The following is a 26,455-nucleotide window of genomic DNA, read 5'->3' as shown; positions in this document are numbered from 1 at the left end:
ACTCTGCAATCCTTCCCCTCCCAAGCCACTTCCAACCCATCAGTGACAACTTCTGTGCTCCTGATTCTTGACCTCCCTTTCCAGCCCAGACACCTTCTGGGCTCTGACCCCACTATGCATGTGGACACCTCAGGGCCACTATGTTGCCCAGTGCCAGAGAATGCCATTTCACCTAGTGTGTATGCTCCTGAACATCTCTCCCTCTGCTCCAAATCCCAAAGATTCTCATGGACTATAGCTCAAATGAGCACATCAATTTCCCTAGGGCTCCTCCTGCTTTGGTGTGCCCCATCTCAAGGAATGGCCCTGTCTCCCCAGATACCCAAACAAAAACCATCAATTGATGCTTCCCTCTCCTTCATCCCCCAGGTCCAGTCTACAACCAAGTTCCCAGTGACTCCATATCCAAAGTACATGTGAACTCATCCTTTCCCTTCCAGCCCCACTGTCCTCCCCCATCCCCTGGTTTGAGCCACATCAGCACCTCCGGCTGGACCACATTGTCCCTCTTCCACTGTTGAACCCTCTGGCCCATTAGCCTCCCTGCCATCAGTAATCTGTCCCTCTCTGAACTTTAGCCACACTCAACTGCTTTTGGTTCTGGAATCCACACATCTCTTGACTCTGGGCCTTTGAACATGCCATTTCATCTGAATCCCCTTCCCAATGCCAATTCCTCCTACCAAGCTTAGCTGAGGCAGCACCAGTCCAGGCACCTTCCCTGACTCAAGTCCAAGATGAGTGCTGCCCCATCATCCAGTCCCACGACAGCCACCTGGCTCCTCTCGGATCATCACAGCTTTCATCTATAATCGCCTATTTGCTGGCCTGTTCTCCCCAGGAGCCTCTAAGTTCCTTAAGGGTAGAGACTGTGTCTGTGTGGCTCTAGGGCAGCCCCAGTGCTTGGTATAAAAACTTAACCGGTGCTCACCAAATCTTCCTAAAATGAATGAGTACAGGACCTGTGCTGAACACTTTACATACCTTTCCTCATGCCTCACAGATGGTCATGAGATGGATGGTACTACTCCATGGTGTAGTACAGGAAGAAAGGCTTCAGAGGTTGAAAATTTGCCCAGGGTCACACAGCTGGTAAATTGTAGGAAATGGATTCCAAGAGCAGTCTGTGCACCTCAGAGGGTTCTCTTTTCACCATCTCTACCCTCCTTCCCAAGTTATTTTCTCTGACCTTGTTTTCTCATCTGTACGACGGGAACAAAAATCGTGCCCAACACAGAGCCTGGCACTAAAGGTTCTCAGTAAATATTTGTGCATCCTCTCCCAATCTCTGAGGCTTATTTAGGACGCATTTTCCTGGGCCAAAACTTCGTGCATGCACATGTTCACAGAAACAGGTGCAGAGCTCCACGAAGCACAACTTCAGCACGGGGGACTCAGCAGGCGCCTAACCACTATGTGCTGGGCAGAGTACCCAGACACAAAGCCGCAATAGTGACTCAGGCACAGGAACCCTCCTCCTGCCCCAAGTTCCCTGTCAATTATCCTCTGCCACCACTCCCCTCCCGCTAACCCAAGGCGCGGGAAATATTTAAAACAATTTTATTCATGAAAATATGCTGTACAATGCACTCTACACAGCCTCGACACGGCACACACGCACACGCACACTCTGACGGCACGGCCACGGTACACTGCCTACGATACGCGCCGGGGACGCCGCGCCCACCGCCCGCCCCGGCCGGACACTTATAAATATGGGAGAAGGGCCAGAACTGGCGCGGAGAAAGGGGCGTCGGGGTTGGGGGTGGACGGGGCTGAGGCCCGCTGGAGAAGCTGAGACCGGTACTGGGGGGTGGGGGCGGTTGAAGAGAGGGACTGACTCCGACGGGGGAGGGGAGAAGAGAGGGCCGGCGGGGATGGGAGGGGCAGACTGAACTGTGGGGGTGGCGGTCGTCGGAGGGCGATTTGGGGGTGGAGGGCTGCTCAGGGTGGATGGATTTAGGTAGGTGTGTTTTCAGCAGAGGGTTGCTGGCTTCGGGTGGGTGAGACTAAGACCAGTGGGAAAGTGTGTCAAGTGGGAATCAGATTCATGTTTGGGGTGGGCGCGGGGTCACGGCTAGGGCTCCGCAAATGAAACTGAAGATTTGTAAACGCTCCCTGGCCCATCTCCTAGTTGACTTCCCCAACCACCGTCCACACCAGGCTGCCCACCCCGCTCCTTCCTACTCCCGGCCAGCCTGGAATTCAGCCTCCTCTCCCAGGCTTCCTGCCCAGGAGGAGGGGGTGGATCTCAGGAGTGTGGGCAGGAGCAGTGGGGTGCCCCGGCCCCTCCCTCCCCCTCCCCGGCGGCCGGCCTCCGAGAGGGGTCTCTAGCTGGGCTGGGGCCGCCTCCTGGGGAGCTGGAGTCGGGGGCGGGGACCCGGGAATCGGGATGGGAAGACAGAGGCCCCTTGGGGACGGGACGGGGCGCCCGGGGGCGGGAGGCGGCCTTCAGCCAGGCACCCAGCTCTGGTTGGGGGGCGGGGCCCCGGCCAGGCCCGGCGGCGGCGGAGGCAGGGCCGAATCGAAGTTGAAGTCCATTTCGTCGCTGTCCATGAAGTCGTTGAGGATGATGGACTCCACGTCGCACTCGAGGCTCCCGCTGAACATGTCGAGGTCCAGGTCGGCCGGGAAGCGGTCGGGCGCGGCGCCCAGCGGCCCGGCGGCGGCGGCCGCGTAGGGCCCGGGTAGCGCGTCCAGCAGGAGGCCGCCGGGCGGGCCCCCGAAGGCGGCGGCGTGGCCGGGCGGTGCCAGACCCGCGGCGCCCGCCTCGCCGGGCAGCGTCATAAGGCTGATGGGGTGGGCTAAGGCACTGCGCGAGGGCGCGGGCGGCGCGTATGGGGCCGTCCCCTTGCCAGGGTAGGCGGCGGCCGCGCCCGCCAGCGCCAGCTCCCCGGGCGCGCCCAGCACCGGGCCGGGCCTGGGCGCGGGCGGCGGCGGCGGCAGCAGCGCGGGCAGCGCCCCGGGGCGGAAGGGCGCGGCGGCCGGCGCGAAGCTGGCCTGCTTGTTCTCCTGGATGGTCTGCATGGGCAGGCGGCGCAGCGCGCCCATCGCCTGCGGCCCGAAGCCCCCGCCTCCGCCATAAGCGCCGCCCTTGCAGCCGCCGAAGTAGGCTGGCGTCCCGGTGCGGGCCCGCGGCCCGTACGCGTCCTGCGCGCCGTCCAGCAGGCCCTCGGGCAGCCCCGCGCCGCCGCCGCCGCCGTGCAGGCCCAGCGGGCCTCCCAGCTCGGCCAGGCGGGGCAGCTCACCCGGACAGCGCGCGCCTAGCGCCGGCGACAGCGCGCTGGCGGGACTCGGGTACATGAGCGGCGACGATGGCGCCAGGGCCTCCAGGGCCTCGTCGTCCTCCAGTTCGGCCGCCTCCCCGAGCAGGGGTCTCCCGCCGCCGCGGAAGTCGGCCCAAGCCTCGTAGTCGTCGCTGGCGTGCGAGGCGGGGCTGGCGGCCCACTTGGCTGCGGCAGGCACCGGCCCCGGGGCGGGCGCGCCCGGAGAGCTGTCGTCTGGGCTTCGCTCGGGCGCCTGCAGCTGCTTCTTCTTGCTCGCCTTGCCCTTGATGCGCAGGAACTTGGCCCCGTTGTCCATGGACACGGCCCTGCGCCGCGGGGTCTTGCCTGTCTTTCCACCCTCGGGGTTCAGCATCCACCACGAACTCTTGCCGGTGCCCTCGTTCTGCACGCGGATGAAGCGGGTGTGCAGCGACAGGTTGTGCCGGATGGAGTTCTGTGGCCAGAGACAAGGACGCGGGTGGGAGTCGGGGGTGAGGAGGCCATGGGGAAGAGAGGACGTGATGGAAAGAAGAGGGGGAAGATAAGAGAGTGTAGAAGGAGGGGGGAGACAGGGATGAAGATGAGGTAAGGGGGTTGGGAGAGGGAGGGGACAGGTGTAAGTACCGGGTTGGACAAACCCAGAGTACCCACCCTCTGCCCCAGAACCGCACCGCCATCCCTCCCCACTCCCACACAGAGACTGCCCAGAAGGTGGGGCCAGAGCTTTGGTCTTAGCCTTTCCCTGGGGGCATGACCAACCCTGTGGGCTACTCTGAGCCTGCGAGGGGCCTGCAGCAGGGAGCAGGACCCCCTCTCACCAGCTCAGCCAAGCCCCACGCGGGGCTAACCAGGCTGCCAGGGCCCCCAGCAGATTACGTAAGGGCTTATGCCGCTGCGGCTCATTTGTCCGCCCCCCTCCCTCCCCAGCCTGGCATGGCGCCAGGAGCCCGAAAACCCAGGGCTCCAGAAATCAATCTCGCGGTGACTGATTAAGCCCTGTTTAGAACTAATTGCTCTTTCGTGTGTGGGGAGAATAAATTACCTGCTTTAATTTCGTGTCTTTAAAATGCAACTGCAGGTAGAGAAGACTGTTAACCCTTTGCTGGGAGGGCCTGGCCAGGGGAAACAGAGTAGGCTGGGGGTCCCCAAGGTGGGTCCAGGCCTGAGACTTTTCACAGGTATCACCCCAACTCCTCTGAGCTGCTGTGAACTCCAGAGGGCTTGGATTCCAGCAGGTCCCTCAAAAGACATCCTTTTGCCACAGAGACCTCAGCCTCTTCAGTGCCCACCTTCAGGCCAGCCCAGCTATCCTGCCTGCCCTTTGGGCTGCATCCTGCCCTCTTCTCCTGACCCACCTGCCTGCCCTCCAAGCCCCTTCCTGGTGGAGCCTTCAAAAAATCCCCACAAAGTGTGTGGCAAAGTCCCCGTTCACACACCAGAAGACCTAGGCTCAGAGAGAGGAAGTGGCTTGCCCAAGGTGGCCTTTTCTGCTGTCCCTCAGTTCCTCCGTGGGCTTCACCTCTGCCATCTCTGCATACATCCTCTTTTTAATTCTGCTGTGCCAGTCTCCAGTGCTTCCCATGTCACTGCCTGCTTTTGCCAGGCCTGTTCTGAGGACAGAGGAAGGCAGGGAGTCCACTGGCCCCACTGGAATCTGGAGTAGAACTTCTGCTGGGCCTGCCGCACCCCACCTCTGGGGCCTCCCACCTGGTGGCCTCAACCTCCTGGTCCAGGTACTGCTATGGAAACAGCAGGGGCCTGGGTATCAGAGGGCAGGACAGGATGCCTGGCTCTTTGGCTGCCTAGCTATGTGACCATGGGATGTTTACTCAGTTTCTGTGAGCCTCAGTGAACTACTCTGAAAAAGTGAGCTACATTCAGTAACTACCTCGTAAGGCTGTAAGATCATCACATGTGCATGAATAAATGTTTGCACACCAGGTGCTGATAAACGTAGGTTATATCCTCACTCTGGCCGGAAGATCTGACTCCTTAGTTCCCCCAACAGACCTGCTGTTTCCATCTCTTTAACATCATGCCTTGTATGTAACTGTGCTGGGCACCAACTCTGGGAAGATGGCATTCTCCAATTTCATACACTGGGGACAGGAGGCCCAGAGGCATGATGTAACTTCCCATGGCCCCACAGCTAGGCAACGATGCCAGGTACCACTCCAGCTCTGCCCAGCTCATGGACCTGCTCTTAACCTGTGAATCCACCCAGCCATACTCACAGCTCCAGCTACTGCTCTCTGAGGCTCTCCCCCCTGCCTCCTTCCCACCAGTCTCCGGGAGGAGGGGTCCTTCCTGCTGCCCAGGGTACCCTCCAACCCCTCACCCCCAGCTCCAGGCACTGACCTGACTCCTCAGGGCCCCAGGCTCCCTGTCTCTGGCACTTTCTGGCCTTTGAAGGCAACAGCTGGGACTTGCCAGCCTTGCCCTGCCTGGTTCTCCTGAGACCCTGAGGGGAGGGGAGCTGGGCCCCTAGGGAGCAGTGCTCCCTCAAGTAGATACCTGCTTCCTGTTCCCACTCCTGCACCTGGCTCCGGAGCCCCTCCACCACACCTGTGTTCAGGCTCCTAGGAGGCCTCAGTTCTCCTCCCCCATAGGACTGTCTGGCTTACAAGAGGCTCCATCTCCCACCTCCCCATTTCTCTGTCTGGAGGTCACTCAGGCAACACCTCTTTATCAATGTCATTATATCCTGGAGGAAGGACAGTACCAGGTACCAGCACCTAGCCAGCACTTGCCCATTCAGCCCTGGGTACTCTAAGTACTTTATGTAATGTAATCATTAGTTGAACTCCATACAAGTCAGGGATTGTGATCCCTATCTCATAACCAGAGAATGAAGCTCAGAGATGTTAAGTGAGTTGCCAAGGTCACACAGCTTAAGTGCTGTGCCAGGTATTGATTTCAGGTTGGTCTTTTGTTTTGTTTTGTTGTTTGAGACAGGGTTTCATTCTGTAGCCCAGACTGGAGTACAGTGGCGTGATCTCAGCTCACTGCAACCTCCGCCTCCCAGGCTCAAGTGATTCTCCAGCCTCAGCATCCCAAGTAGCTGGAAGTACAGGTGCGTGCCACTGCTGCCCGGCTGCTTTTTGTATTTTTAGTAAAGGCGTGGTTTCGCCATGTTGACCAGACTGGTCTTGAACTCCCGACCTCAGATGATCCCCCTGCCTCGGCCTCCCAAAGTGCTGGAATTACAGGTTGGTCTTATTCGAAGTCTAAAGGACATCACATTCTGCCATGGAAGACAGAAACACGTCTGAGAATCCCAAAGAATCTTAGGAAGCCAGTATTCCAGTGCTCCTCAAACTTTCCATGTAAACCATCCCTAGAAGCTGGCAGCAGGGGAAGTCTGGGGGCATGTTGCACAGGCCAAAATTTCCTGCAAGTCTAAGCTTCCTTTTTAGAATTCAAGGAAATTTTGCATATACTTCAGAATCCATTCACATTTTCTTTATACACATTATTCACATGTTTTAGAATTACCGCCAAGACAAGCTCCAGGCCTCTGAAGGTTTGCATCCTTCCCTGCTCTGTCCCATATCCAGCCAGGTACCCCTGGAGCTCAGGCCTCAGCCTGAAACCATGGCTGGCCCAACCCAGGGGAAAGAAAGGACTTGCCCAAGGCTGTCCAAGACCTGGTGGCAGAGCAGGAATGTGAGCCCAGGCCTCCTGACCCCCAACCCAGTGTTCTTCCCACTACCAAACCTGACCTAGACGAAGTTTCTCCTTCTTTGGGGGCCTCAGTGTCCTGAACTGTAAACTAAGGAGATGGGCAAGTTGTACTCTGGGGACCTTTTCAGTTTGGCACTGAAAATCCTTAGAATCATTCAGTCCAGAGGTTTTCAAACATTTTTCTTAAATAGTGGAACTCTTTCTGTAAATGAGATTTAGTGCAAAACTTAAGCATTACACACTCAAGCCATCGGGGGTGGGGACAGGAGTACCTGGATCCCCGCGCACTCAGCACCCTTCTTCACAGAAAATGAAGCTCCTGGGGAGGATTCTGCAGGCCAGATGGATGGGGTCGTCAAGGCACAGAGGGATGCCATGCCTTGCTCAGGGTCAGACAAGGTGGCTCAGAGCTGAGTGAGGACCTAGGCCTCTGACTGCTGAGCTGGGCTCTGAGCCAGGTGTGCTCCAGGGCTGTGCCCCATGAGAGAAGCTCAGGCCCTGCAGCCCAGTCTGGCTCCTCAGGGCCCAGCCACCTGGTACCAATCAGAGCTCCCTGCCAGATCCAGTGGCAAGCACTGATCACAGCTCTGGCTCACACCACAAGGCCTCCTGGGAGGCCAGAGGCCATGGAGGAGGTGAAAGAGGCAGAGGAGGGAGACGCCTCTGCCAGGCAGCAGTAACCAGGGCTCCCTCTTAGAGTCACCTAGCAACCCACCACCATAGCCACAGCCCTGGCATGCCCGGGCTCCCCTGGTGCCCAGAGCTGGGCACAGCTTCTGGGGCCTCATGCCTCCCACATCTACATCCAGACCTGGAGCATGTTGCTAGGGGAGTCAGGACCTACCTGATTCAGGGCCCGAGGGAGACCATCTGGGGGAAGAGGGTAAGGACAGTGGGTTATATCTCATGCCTACCCCGTTCTCCCTCAGAACCTGGGCCAGGGAGCCCAGCACCCCAGGGATTCTCCCACCAGGGAGGAGGCTAGAGTAGGGCAAAGTACATCAGCTGTAGCATTGGAACTGGATTCCAGTTTCAGCCCCATCACCCATGAGTGCTATGACCCTGGGGCAAGATGCTTTCATGCTCCATTCCTCAAATGGCTCCCTGCTCCCTCTCTCCCCTCCTTATAGCACGCCACACAGCAGCCAGGGTGACCCTTCAAATAACCAAGATCACGTCCATTCCTGCCCAGATCCCTCCGACACCCTCCATCTCACTCAGAGTGAGGAACAAAGGCCTTGCCATAGCCCATAAGACCCACAGTGACCATGCAGGTGCCCCGCTCCATCCCTCCCTCCCATCCTCAAACCTGCCAGGCGTGGTCCCGCCTGCCCCTAGATATCCACAGAGATCTCTCCTCTCCTTCCAGTCTTTGTTCAGATGTCACCTTTTGGAACGGGGCCCATCCTCACCTCTCTTAAAAACTGTTCCTCTTCCCTGGAATTTCTTGGCCCCCTGATCCTGCTGTATGTTTTTCTAAAGCATTTTCACATTCTAAATACATTATTTATCCTGTCTTTATATTAGAATATAAGCTTCATGAGGGCGGTGATTTTTATCCTTTTTTAACTGTACCTCCTGTGTTTGGTACATACTAGACACTTAAATGTTTGCCAAATGAATGAATGGATGAATGAATAAGAGAAAGTGTGTGCAAGGAGGAGTAATACTGTGTTGTAGGGAGATTAAATGAGACTGGGCAGAGTGACTGGCACAGAATAGGGGCTTTTCCAAACTGGGCAGAAAGAAGACACAGGCAGGATGAGAAGCAGGCAGCAGTCTGACCCACTGAGGGGTGCCAGGGAGAGGGGTAGGGCATCCGTTGGGGGTGAAGGAGAGGTCCCAGGATGCACAATGCAGCTGCCTGCCCTTCCCAGCCCCCCATCCTGCTCCCCAGAGAGACTTGGATAACCCAGGGCTGGCACACGCCAAGGTCTCCCCTGGGTCAGAAGACACTCCAGGAGCCCCAGTGGGAACAGAATAACCTCGTCCTTGCTGACGGTGCCTCCCTCATGGACAGGGTCTGATCCATTTGGTGGTGGCAGCTCATCTATCCAGCAGGACACCCTCATCTATTCCCAGGATACCCTTCACCCACGAGCAGTAATGCATTCACCTGACAGTACAACCCCATTTATCCAGGACACCAGTCCCATTTATCCAGCAAGTACAACCTCATTTGCTAACAGCACTCCATTCACCTGACGGGCCCCCTCATTTATCCAGCAGGACACCCTCATTTATCCTCTGAGTCGGACACTCTCCTTCCTCCTGTGGTGTGGCTGTGTTCTCTGACGGAGCAAGCCGACTGATCCAGCAGGACGTCATCTCTACTACAAGTACACTTCATCCCCTGACAGTACAACCTCATTTATCTAATAATGCAGCCTCACCTTCCCTCCAAGTACCACCTCATTCCCTGACAGTACAGCCTCGTTTATCTTCCGGTACAACCTCATTTCTCCTCCCAACACAGCTTCATTCTCCGACAGCTCAACCTCATCTAATCTTATGTCTCCAGTCAGGGCCTGCCAAATCTCCGGGGGCCAAAGGAGAGTGTAGAGAAAAGAGAGGTCCCCTCATTTGCTGTCCTCCGCCTACAAGGGCTGCCTGGTGCTATAACCATCCAATTTCTCGAGGCCCAGAAGGGGCCATGGACTGTGAGTTCTAGGCTGCTTGGCCAAGCCAGAGCTCCACTATTGCCCTGCTTCCTGTTCTGTCCCCACTATGGCTACCGAGGGCCCACAGGATGGATTCTGGGACATGGACTCATGGTTGCTGTACCATCTTCTTCCTTCCTTATTTATTTATTTTGAGCCAGGTTTTTTCTTTTTTCTTTTTTTTCTTTCCTGCCAGGGTATTTATTTATTTATGTATTTAGAGCCAGGGTCTCCCTCTGTCACCCAGGCTGGAGTGCAGTGGCACAATTATAGCTTACAGTACCCTTGACCTCCTGGGCTCAAGTGATCCTCCCACCCTACCCTCCCGACTAGCTGGGACCACAGGTGTGTGCCACCACACTCGGCTAATTTTTGTATTTTTTGTAGAGAGGAGGTTTTCTTATGTTGCCCACGTTGGTCTCGAACTCCCGACCTCAGGTGATCTTCCCGCCTCGGCCTCCCAAAGTGCTGGGATTATAGGTGTGAGCCAACTCGCCTGGCCATCTCTGTGCCATCTTCTTCTGATCCTGGGGAGTGGGACTGGGGGAAGTTACCTTTTCTGGGAGACATTTAGTGGTGTGCTGGCAAATGTTTAACCACCAGTTCTTCTGGAAGTTAAAAAAAAAAAAAAAAAAAAAAAAAAACCCCACCTGATTTGATCTGTAGCTTTTGCTGCTTTCTGTGGTATGGATACTCACATCATGGCCAATTTTAAGCTGCCACATGACGTCACTGAGTGCAGAATTGGGAAGAAGTGTGCATGATCGGCCCTCATGAACCAGTGCAAGCCAGCTCTCACACACCACTGGCATGTGCTTCAAATGCTGAAGCCAGAGAAGGGCACCCACCTACTACATGCCCAACATAGGCTAGGCTCCTTTAATCCTGATAACCATCCTGTGAGTAGGTACTTCGATTTTACAAAGGGGGTAAACGGAAGCTCAGGTGGGTTAAATGACTCCTGAGGCCACAAAGCTGGGAAATGATGGAGCCAGGCTTGGGTCTTAGGGCTGCTGGATTCCAAAGCCAGGGCGCGCTTCCCACACCTACCCCAACGTAGCAGGGGACACTCTGCTCTGCTGTCAACCCCAGTGGCCACCTCCACCTTGACGCTCAAGCCCAGGCTCTCCTAGCTTTCATCAGAGACAGGAGACAAGGACCGCGCCCCCACCTACCACCGACTCTGTGCTACCTCCTGGCCTCCCTGGTACCTGGGGTCTTTCAGGATCCTCCAAGTGTGGCCCTGGGTCTTGTGTCCACCCTCGCAGCCCAAGCTCAAGGTCAGGTGTGGATGCCTGTCCAGATTGTATCACAGTTAAAGGCTCAGCCCAGCCCCTCCCTCAGGAGACTGATCCTGACTACCTGATGGGGACAGTGACCCAGCACCTGTTACTGCAGTGATCACCTGTGGGGCTGTGGTGAGGGCTCTGATCCCCTCTGTGATTCCCATTTCCTCCTTCCCTCCTGGCCTTCCTTCCTGCATACGGAGAGGTGAAAGACAGGGGACAGAATCCTAACTTCATCCATGTGATAGTGGCCTCCACTGTAATGGGAATAACAATCCCACCATCCACAGGGACACATGGGGCCTGGATGAGACCCCACATGTCAAGAATGTCATCCCATCCCTGTCTCGGAGCCCCAGGAGCCTCCCCATCCCACCCTTTGCCCCCACCCAACTCTGGGGCCCCAGCCTGGCCTAGGAACACACACCTGTGTCAGACAGAGCCACAGACTCCCTAAGAGTCACTTGCCCTGCCATCTGGGATGAAGTTCAGGTTCTCAGTCCAGGCCTCTTCCTGGCAAAAGAGGTGACCTGGACGATGGCAGGGACCTGAGGCCATGTGCAAATCCTCAGCACTAGAGTCTGCAGTGGAGAAGGGATAGAAGGGCAGGTGGGGGCCGTGGGGGCACAGATGTCTCCAGGTGAGTGGGCTCAGGATCAGCAGTGGATCCCAGAGTGGGCAGCCTGGGGCCCGGAGGAACCAATATCCAAAGCAAGGCATGAGGCTCTGGCACTCCCCAGAGAAAGCAGAGCCCACACACCCAGGCTGGGCAGCAAATAAACCAACAGAAGTCCAACCTCACACTACTCCAATGCCCTCTTCCTTTCACCTGTGGGCTTGGGTCCAATCCCAGGCTGATAATTAAGAGCCCTCTGATGTCCTCCAGCCACTTTGGATATCCCCATCCCTGTGCCTTTGCACACGATTCCCTTTACTCTTGTCCCTCTCTCTGCTCTACCAGTTCCTGTTCCTCCATCAAGGCCAGCTCTGTGGCACCTTCCTCATCCCCTATGCAAGCCCCAAAGACAGATGCTCCCACCTCAGTGCTCCTGCAGAGATCTAACAGCAAACCAGAGTAAAGTGGTGTCTGAGCTAGCCTCCCTACTCGAACTTTGTGGGGCAATCCTTGGCTCATGAGAAGTCAGTAGCCACGAGCTGCTCAGGCCTGGCTTTTCTGTAGTTTCTGTTCAGCAAAATCTCAGGCCAGAGCTCCAAGGCTTGCCCACCCTCTACCAGGGTCCTGTCTGAGCCTCCTCCCTGCTGCTTTCTCCTGCAGCTCCTGCTGCCTCTGCCACCTCCCTACTTGTCCTCAGTACTTCCTGCCTCCTTGGGAAAGTGAGGCAGTGAGCGGGGAAGGACTATTGCTTCCAAGACACTGACCACATGCCATGCCCTGTGCTGCCGCTCGAAAATTATCTCATTGAATTTTTGTAACAACCCTCTAGTTGGTTTATTGTCCCCATTTTACAGATGAGAAACTGAGGCTCCAAGAGACAAACTGACTTGTCCAGGGTTGCACAGTGTAAGTGGTGGTGCAGGAATTTACACCCAGGGCGCTTGCTCTTTCTCCTGCCCTGAGAGACCTCCAGAGAGGAGCCAAAGCCAAGCAGAAGCTCCAGGGTGAGCCTGGGGTAGGGGCAAGGGGACTGTCCACACTAGTTCAGCAACCCCTCCACAGACCCTCCTTCATTCAGGATTAAAAAGAACTCCTAAATGCAAAGCATTCAGACTTTTCCATCTCCCCTCTCAGTCTTAGCCCCTCCCTCCCTCTGCAGGCAGCACTTCCCCACTCCCCTGCCCCAGGCCCTGGGAGCAGCTGCAGTGACCTCACCCAGCCCTGCCCTGAGCCCAGCTCTGGGGAGGGCCCAGCAGCTGTGCCCCAGCCCTGCAGGCTGGCTCCTGGGGGAGAAAAAGGAAGAGTGGGCATGGTGCCAAGAGAACCATCTGCTCTCCCAGGGGCACGGCCACCCGCACAGACACTGGCCTTGCCCCCAGGGGCCGCCCTTGGCCCTCTGTCCCCATGCCAAGGGGCTCCAGGAGCCCAGGGTGGTCCACCCAGACCGGGGCACCAGCCCTCATCTGCCATTTGTCTTCTCCTAGAAACTGAGAGGTCCTTGCAGGACATGTTGGAGCACTTAAATGTCCACTGGAAAATGAACAAGTGCTCAGAGTAAGCCCTAGGGGCAGAGGCCAGAGGCCAGGGTAGGGTGTGCTGAGCACTGCCTCCCCCAGCCCCGGCCCCAGCCTTGTCGGGCTAAGAGCCCTCAATCCCTTCCCGGGGCCCTCCATCTCTGCACATCTGTTCAGCTGGCAGGTGCCTCAGGAAGAGGGCAAGCCCCTTCCCCCAGGGCCCCAGCTCAGGTTACAAGAGGAGGAGGAGGAGGCCAGCTGAGGACAGAGGGAGGGGACAGGAGAGAGAAGCAAGAAGCTTCACAGCTTCCCAGAGTGTTGGGGGAGGGGAACTCAGCGCTGAAGAGGGAAGGGCCATGCCCAAGGTCACACAGCTTGCCAGTGGGGCAAAGAGGAGCCAATGTCCAGGGGCGGGCAGCCCTGGGTTCAAGGGTGACTTTGAACAATACATTTCCTTCATCTGTGAAAATGGGGTGCTGGCCGGGCACGGTGGCTCATGCCTGTAATCCCAGCACTTTGGGAGGCTGAGGCAGGCAGATTACGAGGTCGGGAGATCGAGACTCTCCTGGCTAACAGGGTGAAACCCCGTCTCTACTAAAAATACAAAACATTAGCCGAGCGTGGTGGCACACGCCTATAGTCCCAGCTACTCTGGAGACTGAGGCAGGAGAATGGTGTGAACCCGGGAGGTGGAGGTTGCAGTGAGCTGAGATCGGGTGCTACTGCACTCCAACCTGGAGGACAGAGTGTGAGACTCCGTCTCAAAAAAAAAAAGAAAGAAAATGGGGTACCTAAAACCTGCCCTGCTTGTCATCCAAGGCTATGGGGAAGGCTCTGGAGGCTAGAAAGCAACAGGTCCAACTAAGGGCAGGAGGGAGCTTGGACATCTGAATATCTGACACCTCGGTCTCAGGGACAGGAAAGGGAGGCATTAGAGGAAGGACCCTATTATTATCCTATTTTGTAGAGGAAGAAACTGAGGCTCAGTTGCCCAAGGCTACGCAGAGGGTAAGCAGAGCTAGGCTCTGCCTGCCTGTTTGCCTCCAAGACTCCTAACCACATGGCTTGGCCTCACCTAAGGGATTCTCAAGGCACCAAGGGGTGCTGCCTATGCTAGGCCTGGCATCTGGGACTCTTTGGGCCTCTGCCCTATCTCAGGCTCATTTTCTCCCCAGGACCCCAGTAGCAGGCCCACACTGGGTGCCTGGGCCAGCCTCTCTCTCCTGTCCACTCCCCACAGCACCCTTGAGTGACCTCTGCCCATGTCATTCCCATGGAGAATTCACATTGAGAAGCCCAGAGCCTGGGATGCTCTTCAAGGCCACTCACTTGCTTTCCCAGCTTCAACGCCTGCTGGGCCCCACATAAGCACAGCCAGACCCTCAGGGGCTCCCCACACAGTCCTGAGGTCTTGACCTTCTTTGTCTGCTTTGTCTCCCTTCCTCTATTCTACCTCCAAACACTCAGCTCATTATCTGGCCTTCCATCATGACCCTGAGCAGATTTTACCCTGCATCAGAGTCAGTGTCCTCGTTTTATCTCCCTAGCTTGACCCCTGCAGGCTGGGATCTCAAGGTCAAGGAGCCAGTCCAGTCCCCACCCAGCAGCCCTGCATAATAGGTACCTAGTGGATGTAGCCCTGGATCACAGGGAATGGAGGGAGCTGCCTCAGCCCTGGGGTCTGCAGACGAGGGGAACATCAGGCTCGTCTGCCCCCACCCTCAGGGAGCTCTCAATCTGGGAATGGGAGCCAGGGACCCCAGGGCTATTCCCCAGGCCGGAAGCCTGAGGGCTAAACTCCAAGGGATAGCAGAGAGACAATGACTGGGAGGGGAAGGGGCAGAGGGGAGGAAGGTCAGAGCCCTGGGCTAGGGCGGAGTTAGCCCTGGAGAGTTTCCTTTCTGCCACTTAGAGTAGGGTCCTGTTCCAGCTGCTTACTTTTCTCATTCTTGTTCCCTCACCTGCAAAATGGGGAAAGTAACCCTACCAGCTTCACAGGGTTGCTGGGAAATTAAATGAAAGAATGTACATAATGGCACATGGCAGGTTGAATCCTGAGCTAGAATAGTTTAGTGTGGCTAAGGCAAGGGTCAGAAGATGGGAGGGTGGCTGGAGAGGTAGACTAGGGCTGGTGGCCAGGCCTTGAGTGTCCTACTAAGGCCCGGGGACTGGATTAAGCAGCTATATACATGCCCCTCTTCTCTCCTCTTCTCTCCCTCTTCTCTGCTCTCTGACAGCAGGGGCTGTGACTTTTAGTTTCTTCACCATTCCAGTTCCAGAGAGGCTTCCTGAGTATTTACAACCACACAGACTCTGGCCTTGCCCCCAGGGGCTGCCCTGGGCTCTCTGTCCCCTTGCCAAGGGACTGCAGGAGCCCAGGGCAGCCCTCCCTGTCTCCTGCAGCAAAGGCTCCTAGTAGCAAAGCATATCAGCCCTGGCTGTGGCTCCATTCTCTTCATCCATGTCCTATATAGTGTGATTTCTAAGCCATGGGGTGGCTGCATGATGGTGACGTGGTGGCCCAGTCCCTGGGTGCTGACTACATGGGGTTCAGATCTGTGGAGGACCCAAAAGGAGTGAGGAAGAGGGGTGTAGCCTCAACCTGGGCAGCCTGCTTGGAGAAGAAGCTGGTCCATGCTGGGAGGAAGAGACAGGGGGACAGGCAGGAGGCCAAGAAGCCACCCTCTAAGGTATTGGTTCAGAATGACCTGTTACCAGCCATACACAGATTCCAGAGCTCACCCCGATATAGAGGATCTAAGCTGGGGACTGGAAGCCTGTGTTGTCAGAAAGCTTCTAGGTGACTCTGATAATCAGCTAGGTTTGCAAACAACTAAGGACTCGAGGCAGGAATTCTCAATCAGAAGTCTTGGGTTCCAGAATCACCTGGAAGGTAGGGCTTTGTTCAAACCACCCAAGACCCCACCTAGTTTCTGAGGGGTATCCCGAGGGGTCAGCCAAGGAGAATCAATAGGTGCCTTGGTGACCGTGTGACAACGGCAGTGGGCATGGGTTGAGAATTCCAGTGTCAGGTGTGAAGGTGGAGATGCCAGGGCGACCTGAGATCAGAGGAAGCAGGAAAAGTGGGAGAAAGGGCAGGGCCTGGACAAGGTAGGCTGAGGGCCTATAGGTCCCAGCAGAGCAGTTTGGACTTCGTTGATTTCCAGGTGAACCAAGGAGCCCAGGAGGGTTCTGCAGCAGGAGAGCCTGGGGGCAGGAGGGCTGGCTGGCGTGTAGAGCTGACAGCACCAGCACGGGGAGATGCAGAAATGTGGCAGAGACAGACGAGTCTGCAGCTAAATCCAGGCTCCGCTATGCTGCCTTGGCCAAATGACCTCATTTTTCTGGGCCTCCATTTCCTCAACTGCAAAATGGGGTTATTAATGTGTACCTAGCGGGATCCAGGGAGGATGAAATGAGAGAATGTATGTGAACTGCCCAACTGACTGCCTAGCACCCAGACATTAATTATCTTACCTCTTTTTCTCCTTTCCATAAGAAGCACCCCCACTTACAGACCAGAAAGGTTTCTCTCTGCAAAGAGGGAGGCCCTTGGGGGAGGGTGTGGGAGGCCCCTCCCCCACACGCCACCTGGCCCCCCTCCCACTTCCACATATGGGTTGGGGGGTGGGGAGAGGCAGCAAACAGCCAAGCCCTCCCAAACAGGAGTTGGTTTCTATGGTAACCAGGGTGCCAGGAGAAGGGGGGTGCTCCAGATCCAGCTGTCCCCCTGAGAACCCTACCCAGGCCCCAGAGCCTGAGCTCATGCCCATCCAACACCCTGAACCCCCATCTGCCTGCTCTGGGGGCCAGCTGGAACTGCCATAAACACTCCTTTCCTTGTACCCAGAGCATATTTGCCACCTGGGTACTGCCACAGACAGGACAGGCATCTTTAAACAGAAGTCCCAAGTTCAAGTCCACCCACACCTGTACTCACATGTGTCCACCTGGGAGAAGTCCTCTCGTACTATGTGCCCTCTGTCCAATGAACCCCTCATGGCTCCAAGAACCAGTGAGCTTGTAAGTTACGGCACTGAACCGAAAAGAGACTGTGTTAAGGCCCTTTGGACACAGATGAGAACACTGAGAACCAGAATGGGAGAGAGGTTTGCTCCAGCTCACACATACAATGGATCAGGTTCCCTACAGGTAGGTGTTCTGTCCAGCCCCTCACCTACTCCTGACTCCACAGCTGACTCCAAATGACGCCAAAGGGCTGGACTAGGACACTGTGTGATGCTGAAAGGGGATGGGGCACTGCTGGGGAGAAGGAAATAAGTCCTAAAAGCTTTAAGACTCATCTAGCAGCCAGGCATGGTGGCTCATGCCACCATGTAATCCCAGCACTTTGGGAGGCTGAGGCAGGTGGATGCCTTGAACCCAGAAGTTCAAGACCAGCCTGGACAACATAGGGAAGACCCCTGTCTCTACAAAACACCTTTTTTTAATTAGCCCAGGTGGGATGGCCTGTGCCTATGGTCCAGCTACTCAGGAGGCTGAGGTGGCAGGATCACTTGAGCCCAGGAGGTCGAGGCTGCAGTGATCTCTGCCACTGCACCCCAGCCTGGGTGACAGAGAGAGACCTTGTCTCAGAAAAAAAAAAAAAAAGACTTGTCTAGCAACAGAATGGGCAATCCCAGAGACGGTGAGTTCCTAGTTGCTGGGAGTGTGTCAGAGGGGGTTGAGTTGGGGAGGAGTCAGGGGTGCGGAGACTGGGTTCCAGGACTCTCCAGCTCTTTGGAGAACCCAAGTCTGATTGGAACGTGAGGGAGCAGGCACCAATCATAGGCAGGTCCAGCCCCACCCTCTCCTGTTTCCCAGGCACCCCCCACTCCAGGTAAACTAGGGTTGGGAAGGGGATCTAGTGAGTCTGCTGGGAGGTAAGGGAAACTGAGGTGAGGAAGGGGCTCCCCCTGCTGTAGCTGATATACCCACATCCCACTCAGTACTTGACTACCCCTCAACCCTTACACCCCATGTGGTGGTCACCACTAGCTGCCACTCAAAGACAGGGAAGGTCCTTTCAGAGTCCAAAACACGCGCTTCCCTCCAGCCCCTGCCCCACCTCAATCCTACCCAATGGCACAGAAAAAGCTTGAGCTTGGGGTCCAGTTCCCAGGCCCACCACTTCGCAGGTAGCGACCTCAGGGCAAGTCACTTCCCCACCTGGAACACAGGGATGCCAGCCTGCCTGGGTGGCGGTGAGGGTGTGATGGGAGTGCTCTGGACCAGCGGGTGCCTCTGTCCCGGCTCCCTCAGCCCTCCGCCCCTCTGGCAGGGCCTCTCCAGTTCCCCAACCTAGTCAGTCCCTTGGCTAGTCATCTCCCTTTAGTCAGTCCCTTGGCTGGAGCCCTCAGGGCGTGCAGAGAGGGGCCCCCCAGACCCACAAAAGTGGGGGCTGGGGGCGCTGAACTTTCGAACCCGCAAACCCCCCGCGCCGTTCATTACCTTAACGCGAGTTAAAAATAACCGTCTCATCTCTTTAAATTAGTCTGTCTGCAATTACCGCCTGGCACGGCGCTGCCCGCCATCGTCCCGCTGGAGCGGCGCCAGGTGGCAGGCGGGGCCCTCACCCTGTCTGTCGGTCTGTCTGCCTCCCGGCCCCCTCCTCTCCCGCCGCGTGGCTGCCCCAGGGGCCTCCCTGAGCCCCGCCTCCTCAGCTCCCTAAGTTGCACGGGGTGTGGCGGGGGCAGCCGCTGTGGGGCCAGAAGGGAGAGAGGGGGTCCGCGGGGAGCAGAGTGGGGTGGGGGGGCTGCGCACGGCGGCGGGGGAGGGGCGCCGGGAGGCCCGGGAAGCCGGAAGGGCCCGAAGCGCGCCAGCGCTCGTGGGTGGGTGTGAGCAGGTGGCCGTGGGAGTCTGCCGGGCGTGCCAGCAACTGTGCCAGGAGCGGCTGGCACGGGCTCGTGCCCAGGAGGCGGGCAGCTGCCAGCCCCCCGCTCATGCAGTGAGGGGGGTGAGGACACCCCCCAACCGGGGCTCACACCGCCTCCTCCCGCACCCCCATCAGCCCTTGGGGCTGGGGATCCCCGGAGGACAAAGGAGGAGGAGGGAGCCCTGCTGGAGCAGGCTGAGGGGAGAGAAGGGGGTGGCTTCAGCTGACAGCCACTGCTCGGGCTGTAGCAGGACCCTGCCCCCAGCCTCTCAGATCAGTCCCTCTCTTCCAGCCCACCCCACCTGGAACTTACTGGGCCAGATGGGGGTGGTGCCACCCCTCCTAATCCCATCTCTCATCAGCCAGGCTGCCCCAGCCCCTGGGAGAGAAGGGAAGTTCCCATCCAGTGTGCTCCTTCTGGGGACAGGAATGGGAGGCGCCCAGGCCTGGCCTGGGAGCTCCCAATGGAGCTGGCAGCCAGGAAACACAAAAGCAGGCAGAACAACTCCAGGGGCGCTAAGTGGAAGGTGTGCCAGAACTCAGAGCAGCCTGAAAGGCTTCCCAGAGGAGTCCAGGGCCAAGGGAAAGTGAGACTGGAGCATCTGAGAGAAAGTGGGAGGCTCTATCTGGATATTCACAGTGTTGGGACACTGTAGAGGGACCGCCTATCCAAGCCCCCATCCTAGGCCTGGAGGGGAACACAACCAGCCCCTTTGGTTGGGTTCCCAGCAATGAGCCCAGCCTCTCTAGGCCTCAGCATGGTCTGGGTGTCCCAAGCCTGCTGCTGGTCTTGTCTTCTCCAATTCCTGTCCTGCACCACTCAGCTACCTCCCTGCATCATAGATGTGACCACAGGGATAAGGCCAAACATGTCATCCCTTCCTGATCTGGCCCATTCCACCCTTCCCATGCCACCTCCCTGTCGTGCCTGGACACCCTTGGTTTGAGCCTGGCACACCCAAACTGTCCCCAAATCAGACATGCACAATTTCACCTCCCTGCCTTTGGGAATGCAGTCAATACTTCCTGGAAGACTATCTCCCAAATTCTCCCCTCCCCAATGAAGGCAGTGCAGACCAAGTGCCACCTCCTCTGTGAGGACCTCCTTGACTCCCCCAGGGTATCTAACTCCCCTTCCCTGAACCCGTACCCCCATCCCCAGCCTTTCCTATCTACAAAACACAAGACCTGGGTGTGGAACTGGCTAAGTCCTGATTATTCTGAAATAGATCCAATTAATGCCTTCTCCTTTGGTCCCCCGCCCCGTCTAACACAGGGTTTGGTACACCCCAGGGATTCAATTGCAGTATGTTTGTAGGGGAGGGGAATAAGGAGAGAACAGTGGGCCCTGGCCCCAGGCCTGGCACCTGAGGTGTTCTGTCTGTCAACCTGAGCCTGGCTGGGAGTTGGGATGGCTTTTTCACCAGGCCTCTGGAGGAAATGACTGGGAATGGGGAAGGGCACTGTGCAGGAAGCTCCAGGAATAAGTGGGGAAGTAGGCTCCCTGGGGAGCTGGGTAGAGGGTGAGATAGAAGGGGACAGCATGGGGCAGGCCCCTTTCCAGTGCCTGGGTGGTCTCTGCGAAAACCTAGGTCAGGAGCCCACGTCTGAGGCTCCCTCTCCAACGCCCAGCCCACGACTGGGAGCCCAGGCACAGGGACAATCGGTGTGTCCCTAGCAGTGTGGTGCAGTGGAAACCGCATCCAATGGGCAGGCAGGAGGCCTGGGCCCTCATCCAAAGCCTGCTGCTCAGTGGTGCCCTGGGAAGACTCCTATTCCCTTCTAGGGCTTCAGTCTCACCGTCTGAGAAATGAACTCATGGGTCTAAACTATCTCCAAGCATATTCTCAATCACATTTTAGGATTTATACCTCCCTATATTCAAAAGCCTTCAATGTGCCCCTCCCACCCCCAGCTGCCAGCAGGACACTGTTCCAGAGGTGCTTGGGGACCCTGGAGGGAGAAACATGTAGGCTGGATTCCAGCTTTCCCATCCACTGTGTGACCAGTTCATTCCTAAATACAGGCCTCAGGGCCTTCCTTGTACTTGGGGCCAATGCCAGCTTTGGGGACCCTGGAGGGAGACCATTTGGTCACAGTAAAACCACCTCAGGGACTGTTGAGAGCATTAAAGGCAGATGTGTGAAGGTGCCTCTCACAGTGCTTGGCCCCAAGACCTTCAATGAACTGCAGTTCTCTCCTGACTTCTAGCCTCATGTTTCCTCTTCCCATCTTTCCCCATGCTGCCTGATGCGCAAGCCGAGCTGGAGCTACACCTCCTGCAAGAAGCCCTCCCAGCCACTCTGGCCCAATGTACTGTCCCCTGCCTCAGCATCCTGCGCCATCCACTCAGTTCCCTGCTCTTTCACTAGACACACACTCGTGGCTTCTTGGTGTCAAGACTGTATGCTGGGTGCTGTGGGGACAGAATGGCTCTGACACTGCCACTGTCTTCCAAAAGCAGAGTAGAGAGGGGAAATGAGACAGAACACAAATGACTAAAACCCGCTACCAGCAGGGAGAGGGCCAGAGAACCGGGAGTCCTAAGCTAGCTAAAAAGGGTTAGGGAAGGCTTCCTGGAGGAGGCATCTGAACTCTGTACCCTTGAGGACACTGAATACATCTCCAGGGAGGAGTAGGCCAGGGCAAGGGGAGCAAGGAGGTGGGAACAATTCCCAAGTGCAGGACACACTTGGGAGAAATGTGTTCTGGTGGGGGTTGAGCCCAAGCGGATGGGAGAGGGGATGCAGAAGGAGACCCAGGTCTACTCCTCCAGCCTGTGTTCCTGCTCCATAGTGGCTAGTGAGGGACAGAAGCTGCCAACACTAACCCTGAGAGCCGTGGGCTCCCAGGTCAGGATACCCTGGCTCTACAATGCTGCCCCTGGGTATCTATCTAGAGCTGTTCATGCCCACAAGTCTCCCCTCCTCCACTGGCACACCTCCTTCCTCTGACCCAGCTTGCAGGCACCACAGGGCACAGCCCCCTCCCTTGATATAGGCATGCGTCCCTCACAGAGGCCAGCTCTTCCATAGGGAGGCTGACAGCTCACCTCCTAGGCACAGGTACCCCTCCAGCCTCCTCTCCCCCAAAGGCATAGACTATCCCCACTCTCCAACAAGATGGTCAGGGGAGGAGCTGGGTTGAGAGGCCACAATCCAAGCAAGCCCCTGTCCCCTCCTAAGATGGCTCCCCGCTTTCTACTGGCTGGCACTGAGGCCTCCCTGGGGTACCCTGCCCCTCCCCCAGCCCCTAAATGGATCTGGGCTCCGACAGCCAGGGAAGTGGAAAAAAGCATCCTGGGTGGGTATGGACAGATCCCCAGCTCTCAACACCCTGCCCTCACACCAGCAGGGGCCATCACCAGTGACCCCCATCCTGATCTAAGTAAGGGGGGGCAGCAGCCACCCCATGGAGAACTCAGATCTCAGGTCACCTGCCGAGTTCCCCACTCTGTGCTGGTTGGTGCCCTAGGGTGAACTCTGGCACCACAAGAAGAACTGTGGGCCCATGGTCACACTCCTCACCCTGGGGACAGCTCCAGGAAGGGCAATGATAGAGATTTGGGAGGGAAAGCCGGCATTGGCCCCAAGTCATTATTCCAGCGCTCTCAGAAGGGTGCCCTGGTGAAAAGGGTAAAACAAGAGTCACACAAAGCAGACTCGGGGGAGGAGGAGGAGGGTCCCCAATGTCCACGGCCTGGGAATGGGTTCCTCTGCTATGCCCCCAAGGACAGGGTGGGGACGTTCCTCGGGGACGCCTCAAAGCGGCAGTCCCTTGTCACCCCACCAGACCTCCCACCCCGCATCCCTCCCCGCAAGGGAGCACACACACAGCTGCTCCCAGTACGCCCCCGCCCATCCGCTGGCCGGCCCCACGCCCTGGGCGCACACTCTGTGACCCCGGGCGGTGCCAAAGAGCCCTCCTCCTGACTGCCCACCTGCAGCCCAGCACACCTAGCAGCCCCTGGAAGCCCCAGTCGGCGTCCCCAGCCCCCTCCCCAGTCGGACGCCCCCACCTTCCAGCCGGCCGAGCTGTTGCTGTCGCCTTTATCCTTGAAGTAGGGCACGTAACGGACCATCCAGTCGTAGATCTGCGAGAGCGTGAGCCGCTTGTCCGGGGCGCTCTCGATGGCTTTGGTGATGAGGTCGGCGTAGGACAGGTTCCCCCACGCGTTCCGCCGAGAGCTCTTCGCTTTCCGCAGCGGTCCGACCTCCGCGCCCAGGGGCGGCGCTGGGGCCATGGCCGGGGCCGTAGCCCGGCGCTCCGGCCCGCAGTCCTCGGCGCCCTCGGCCACCCCTGCGCCCAGCGCTCCGTCCTCGTCGCCGGCCAAGTCAGGCTGCGGCAGGGGCCAGGTACACGAGCGCGGCCGGCTCTGCGGCGCGAAGTCCGGGTCCACGTCCACCTGATGCGCTCGCAGCTTCGCAGCCATGGTCCCGCCCGGCTCGGGCGAGGAGGGGAGGGAGGCTTCGCGGAGGGTGGGCGGGCGGCTCCGGGATCTGCACGCCCCGGGGAGGCCCGCGGGAGGGGTCCCTGGCGGCGCTGTCTCAGCCGCGGGGCGCCATGGGCCGAGGCGCGGAGGCAGGGGGCTGGACGCGCTGGGGAGCACGAAGGGAGGGAAAGACAGGGGCAGTGAGGGGGCGGCGGCCCGGGAGCCCAGCGGGCACACACCTCGCCCAGCCCCGTTTCTAGCACCTGCCGCCTGCCTGCGCCTGCAGCCACCACCGCCACCGCCGCTGCCGCCGCTCCCCGGGCGCCGGCCCTGCACACGGGCCCCGCTCTCCCGGGACGAGGCCGGATTGCACCATGCCGGAGCCCGAGCCGGTGCCGGAGCCCGCGCCGCCGCCGCCCGGTGAATGCCGCCGCCGCCGCCGCTCCGGCTCCAGCGCCAGCTCCCGCGCCTGCCGCGCTCAGCGCCGGCTGCACCTCGGGATGGGCGGGGGACGGGGAGGGGGCGGGCCCGGCGCGGGAGGGGGCGGGGCGTTTCGCCCGCGGCCGCGGAATCCTCAGCCAGCCCAGGTGCCCCGCCCGCGGGCTGGGAGACGGGGTGCGGAGCTCCCAGCTCGGGGCGACCCCGCCGCAGCCCCTGCAAGCAACAGCGCCGCCTACGGAACAGGGGCGGAGCGGCTGGCGCGACCCCGCCCCCTGTTCGGCGCGGAGAGGGGGCCTAGGGGGCGGGGCCTTAACGCTCCCATTGGTCCGCGACTGGACTGTCCCGCCCATGGACTCAACAGGATCCCTCCCAGAAGCGCGTCACCGGTTATTGTTACAACCCGGGGTTTCCCGGGGCAACGGGATGGGCGGGGCTCAGGGCACTGGCCCCGCCTTCTACTCCGGAGAGGACTGCCCCGCCCTCTGTTTCTAGACCCCTGACGTTCTCAAGTCTCTGTTCCAGGAACCTGTCAGGGAGGATGCTCGAACTCTACTCTTCTTTGTGCCCTGGACTGGGCTGGGGAAAAAGAATAGGTCAAGAATACTTGGGTTCTAGGTCAGGCTTTGCCACAATTCTCGCTCCTCCATCCGCAAACATGTTCTTCGTGGTGCCTGTGGGCATAGTTTTAGAGCTCCAGTTCTCAAAGTTTAACGCAGAGCAGAATCATCCCCTAGAGCCTGTTAACATTGTTGGACCCCAGCTCCAGAGTTTCTGATTCGGCAGGTCTGGGTTGGGGCCCCAGACTTTGTATTTCTAACCAGCTCCCGAGTGATGCATGAGAGACCACACTTTGCAAACCATTGTTTTAGAGTCTGTGGGAGGTTCTTACTACGGTTGTTGGAACAAGTACTTGTCTAAAGTTCACAGTGTTTGGGGAGAAGCTTCTTATTCAGTTCCTGGATATTTATTGAGTACCTCTGACGCACCAGGCACTGTCCAGGGCTCTACAGTGAGAGCAGCAACTGAAACAAATGAGGTCCCCTGCTGCATAGACTAGTCAGGAGTCAGATGCTAATCAGATCATCACATGAGCTCAGAAGGGCGAGGCTAGCCGAGAGGCTGGTCAGTCCGTGGCCTCATCCTACAGGCTGCTGAGCTAGGTTTCCTAGTCACCACTGCACCTGCTGGCCTTTGCTCAGGGTATTTGTCCCCTCTGCCTAGAACAGCATTTCCCCTCTGCAAGGCCCTCATCAGAGATTCTCCCACTCTTCAAACTCCGTGCAAATGTCAACTTAACCCTGACACCTTCTCTAGCCTCAATTCCGAACACTTTTTGTTCTCTGCTTGCCCAGACCGCTTATTGAGCTGCCAGCAACACCTTGTGCCCCTTTAGCACAATATTCCTATTATGCCAACCAGGAAACCGAGGCCCAGAATGGACAGGTGACTTGCCCTGGTGGCATGGCCAGGACTGGAATCTCAAGCTCCTCACTTCTTTACCAGCCAGTACCTTGCTCCTGGGGAGGCCGGAGATGCAAAGGTCTCTGAGCAGTGGGAGGGCTGAGCCCAGGCCATGGGAGATGGCCTCCTTTCTCAAAAATTTCTTCCTTCCAGTTTAGGACATGAGGAGCAGGGCCAAGGGTAAGGGTAGGGGTGGGGCTGGAGGAGCCCCTCCTCATCCCCCAGGGTGGAAGCAGGTCTTGCTTGCAGATGCCTGGCATGGCATCTGCCTGAGTCACATCACAAGGCAAGGGTGGACATGGCAAGTGCTGGCTGATGACCACCCCCCCCCCCCCCCCGCCACCATCCATACACATACACACATCCTGCAGGTGGTTCTGCTTAGAGTCACAAGGAGCCTGAAATCATTGCTGAATCCACCTCCCCACCACCACATCACTCATATGCCCTGTATGCCTGGGGAGTCCACACTGGGAGCTGCCTGCCTAAGGGACCCTGGACACCGAGCAAGCCTTCTGGCAGTCTGCAGCTCTGGCCCAGCTCTGAGCTGTGAGACAGAGGCCTGCTGAGGGCCATACCAGTGCTGGGAGGATCCTTCGCTGGGGGCCCTGGCAGAGGCTGCCACTGTGGGTCTGGGAAGCCAGGTTGGCAGAGACGCACTAGAGGCTGACTCAGGCTCTGTTCAGGCCCCTGCTCTGCCCAGTGTCCACAGCTGCTGCCTAGACTCTCCTCTGAGGCCCATGTCTCATACACTCAGCTCCTACACACACACACACACACTCAGACTCACACCCAATAGTACACACTCACATTCTTCTTCACTCACAACTTGGCCCCTACTCACACATTCATTTTGAGGCAGTATAATGTAGCGATTAAGAGTGAGAGCATGGGCAAGTTACGTAACTGCTCAAAGTCACTCTTTCCTACTCTACAAATGACTACCATAATAGCACTACCTTCACAGGATATTTGAAAAATTAAATACGTTTATGAATGTGAGCACCAGGCTCAGAATAAGCGCGCAATAAATGCTAGCTGTTTTTATTGCTGCTGTTGTGTGTACATATCTTCCCTTCCTACTTTGCCCAGCTCATACAGTACCACCTGCTCTTACCATGTACACACTCACAGCCGCTCACTCACGTAGGCTCTCTAACAAGCACACTCGCCATGTGCCTCACACTTGTGTCCCAATTACACAGACCCATGGTTTCTAC

At 57.8% G+C, this 26,455-nt stretch overlaps 1 protein-coding gene across 1 annotated transcript; it reads right to left on the bottom strand.

Annotated features, from left to right (window-relative positions):
- Positions 1–1,543: 1,543 nt before the first annotated feature.
- Positions 1,544–23,824, bottom strand: FOXO6 (forkhead box O6). The gene is made up of 2 exons (XM_021940087.2): positions 22,920–23,824; positions 1,544–3,720 (listed from the first exon to the last, which is right to left on the bottom strand). The coding sequence occupies exons 1-2, from the start codon at positions 23,331–23,333 to the stop codon at positions 2,452–2,454; spliced, it is 1,683 nt and encodes a 560-aa protein (XP_021795779.2). The 5' UTR covers positions 23,334–23,824; the 3' UTR covers positions 1,544–2,451.
- Between the last annotated feature and the right edge of the window lie 2,631 nt (positions 23,825–26,455).

The sequence above is a fragment of the Papio anubis genome, chromosome 1 (genome assembly GCF_008728515.1).
Source record: "Papio anubis isolate 15944 chromosome 1, Panubis1.0, whole genome shotgun sequence".
Taxonomy (NCBI): domain Eukaryota; kingdom Metazoa; phylum Chordata; class Mammalia; order Primates; family Cercopithecidae; genus Papio; species Papio anubis.
Note: the sequence above shows the minus strand (reverse complement) of the source record. Positions and strands in the feature narration are given on the sequence as shown.

Excerpts from the sequence above, each read along its gene's own strand:
- FOXO6 (XM_021940087.2), bottom strand. The coding sequence starts at position 23,333 with ATGGCTGCGAAGCTGCGAGCGCATCAGGTGGACGTGGACCCGGACTTC. Across the intron at positions 3,721-22,919 it reads ACAGCTCGGCCGGCTGGAAG|AACTCCATCCGGCACAACCT; the intron begins GTGGGGGCGTCC and ends CTCTGGCCACAG.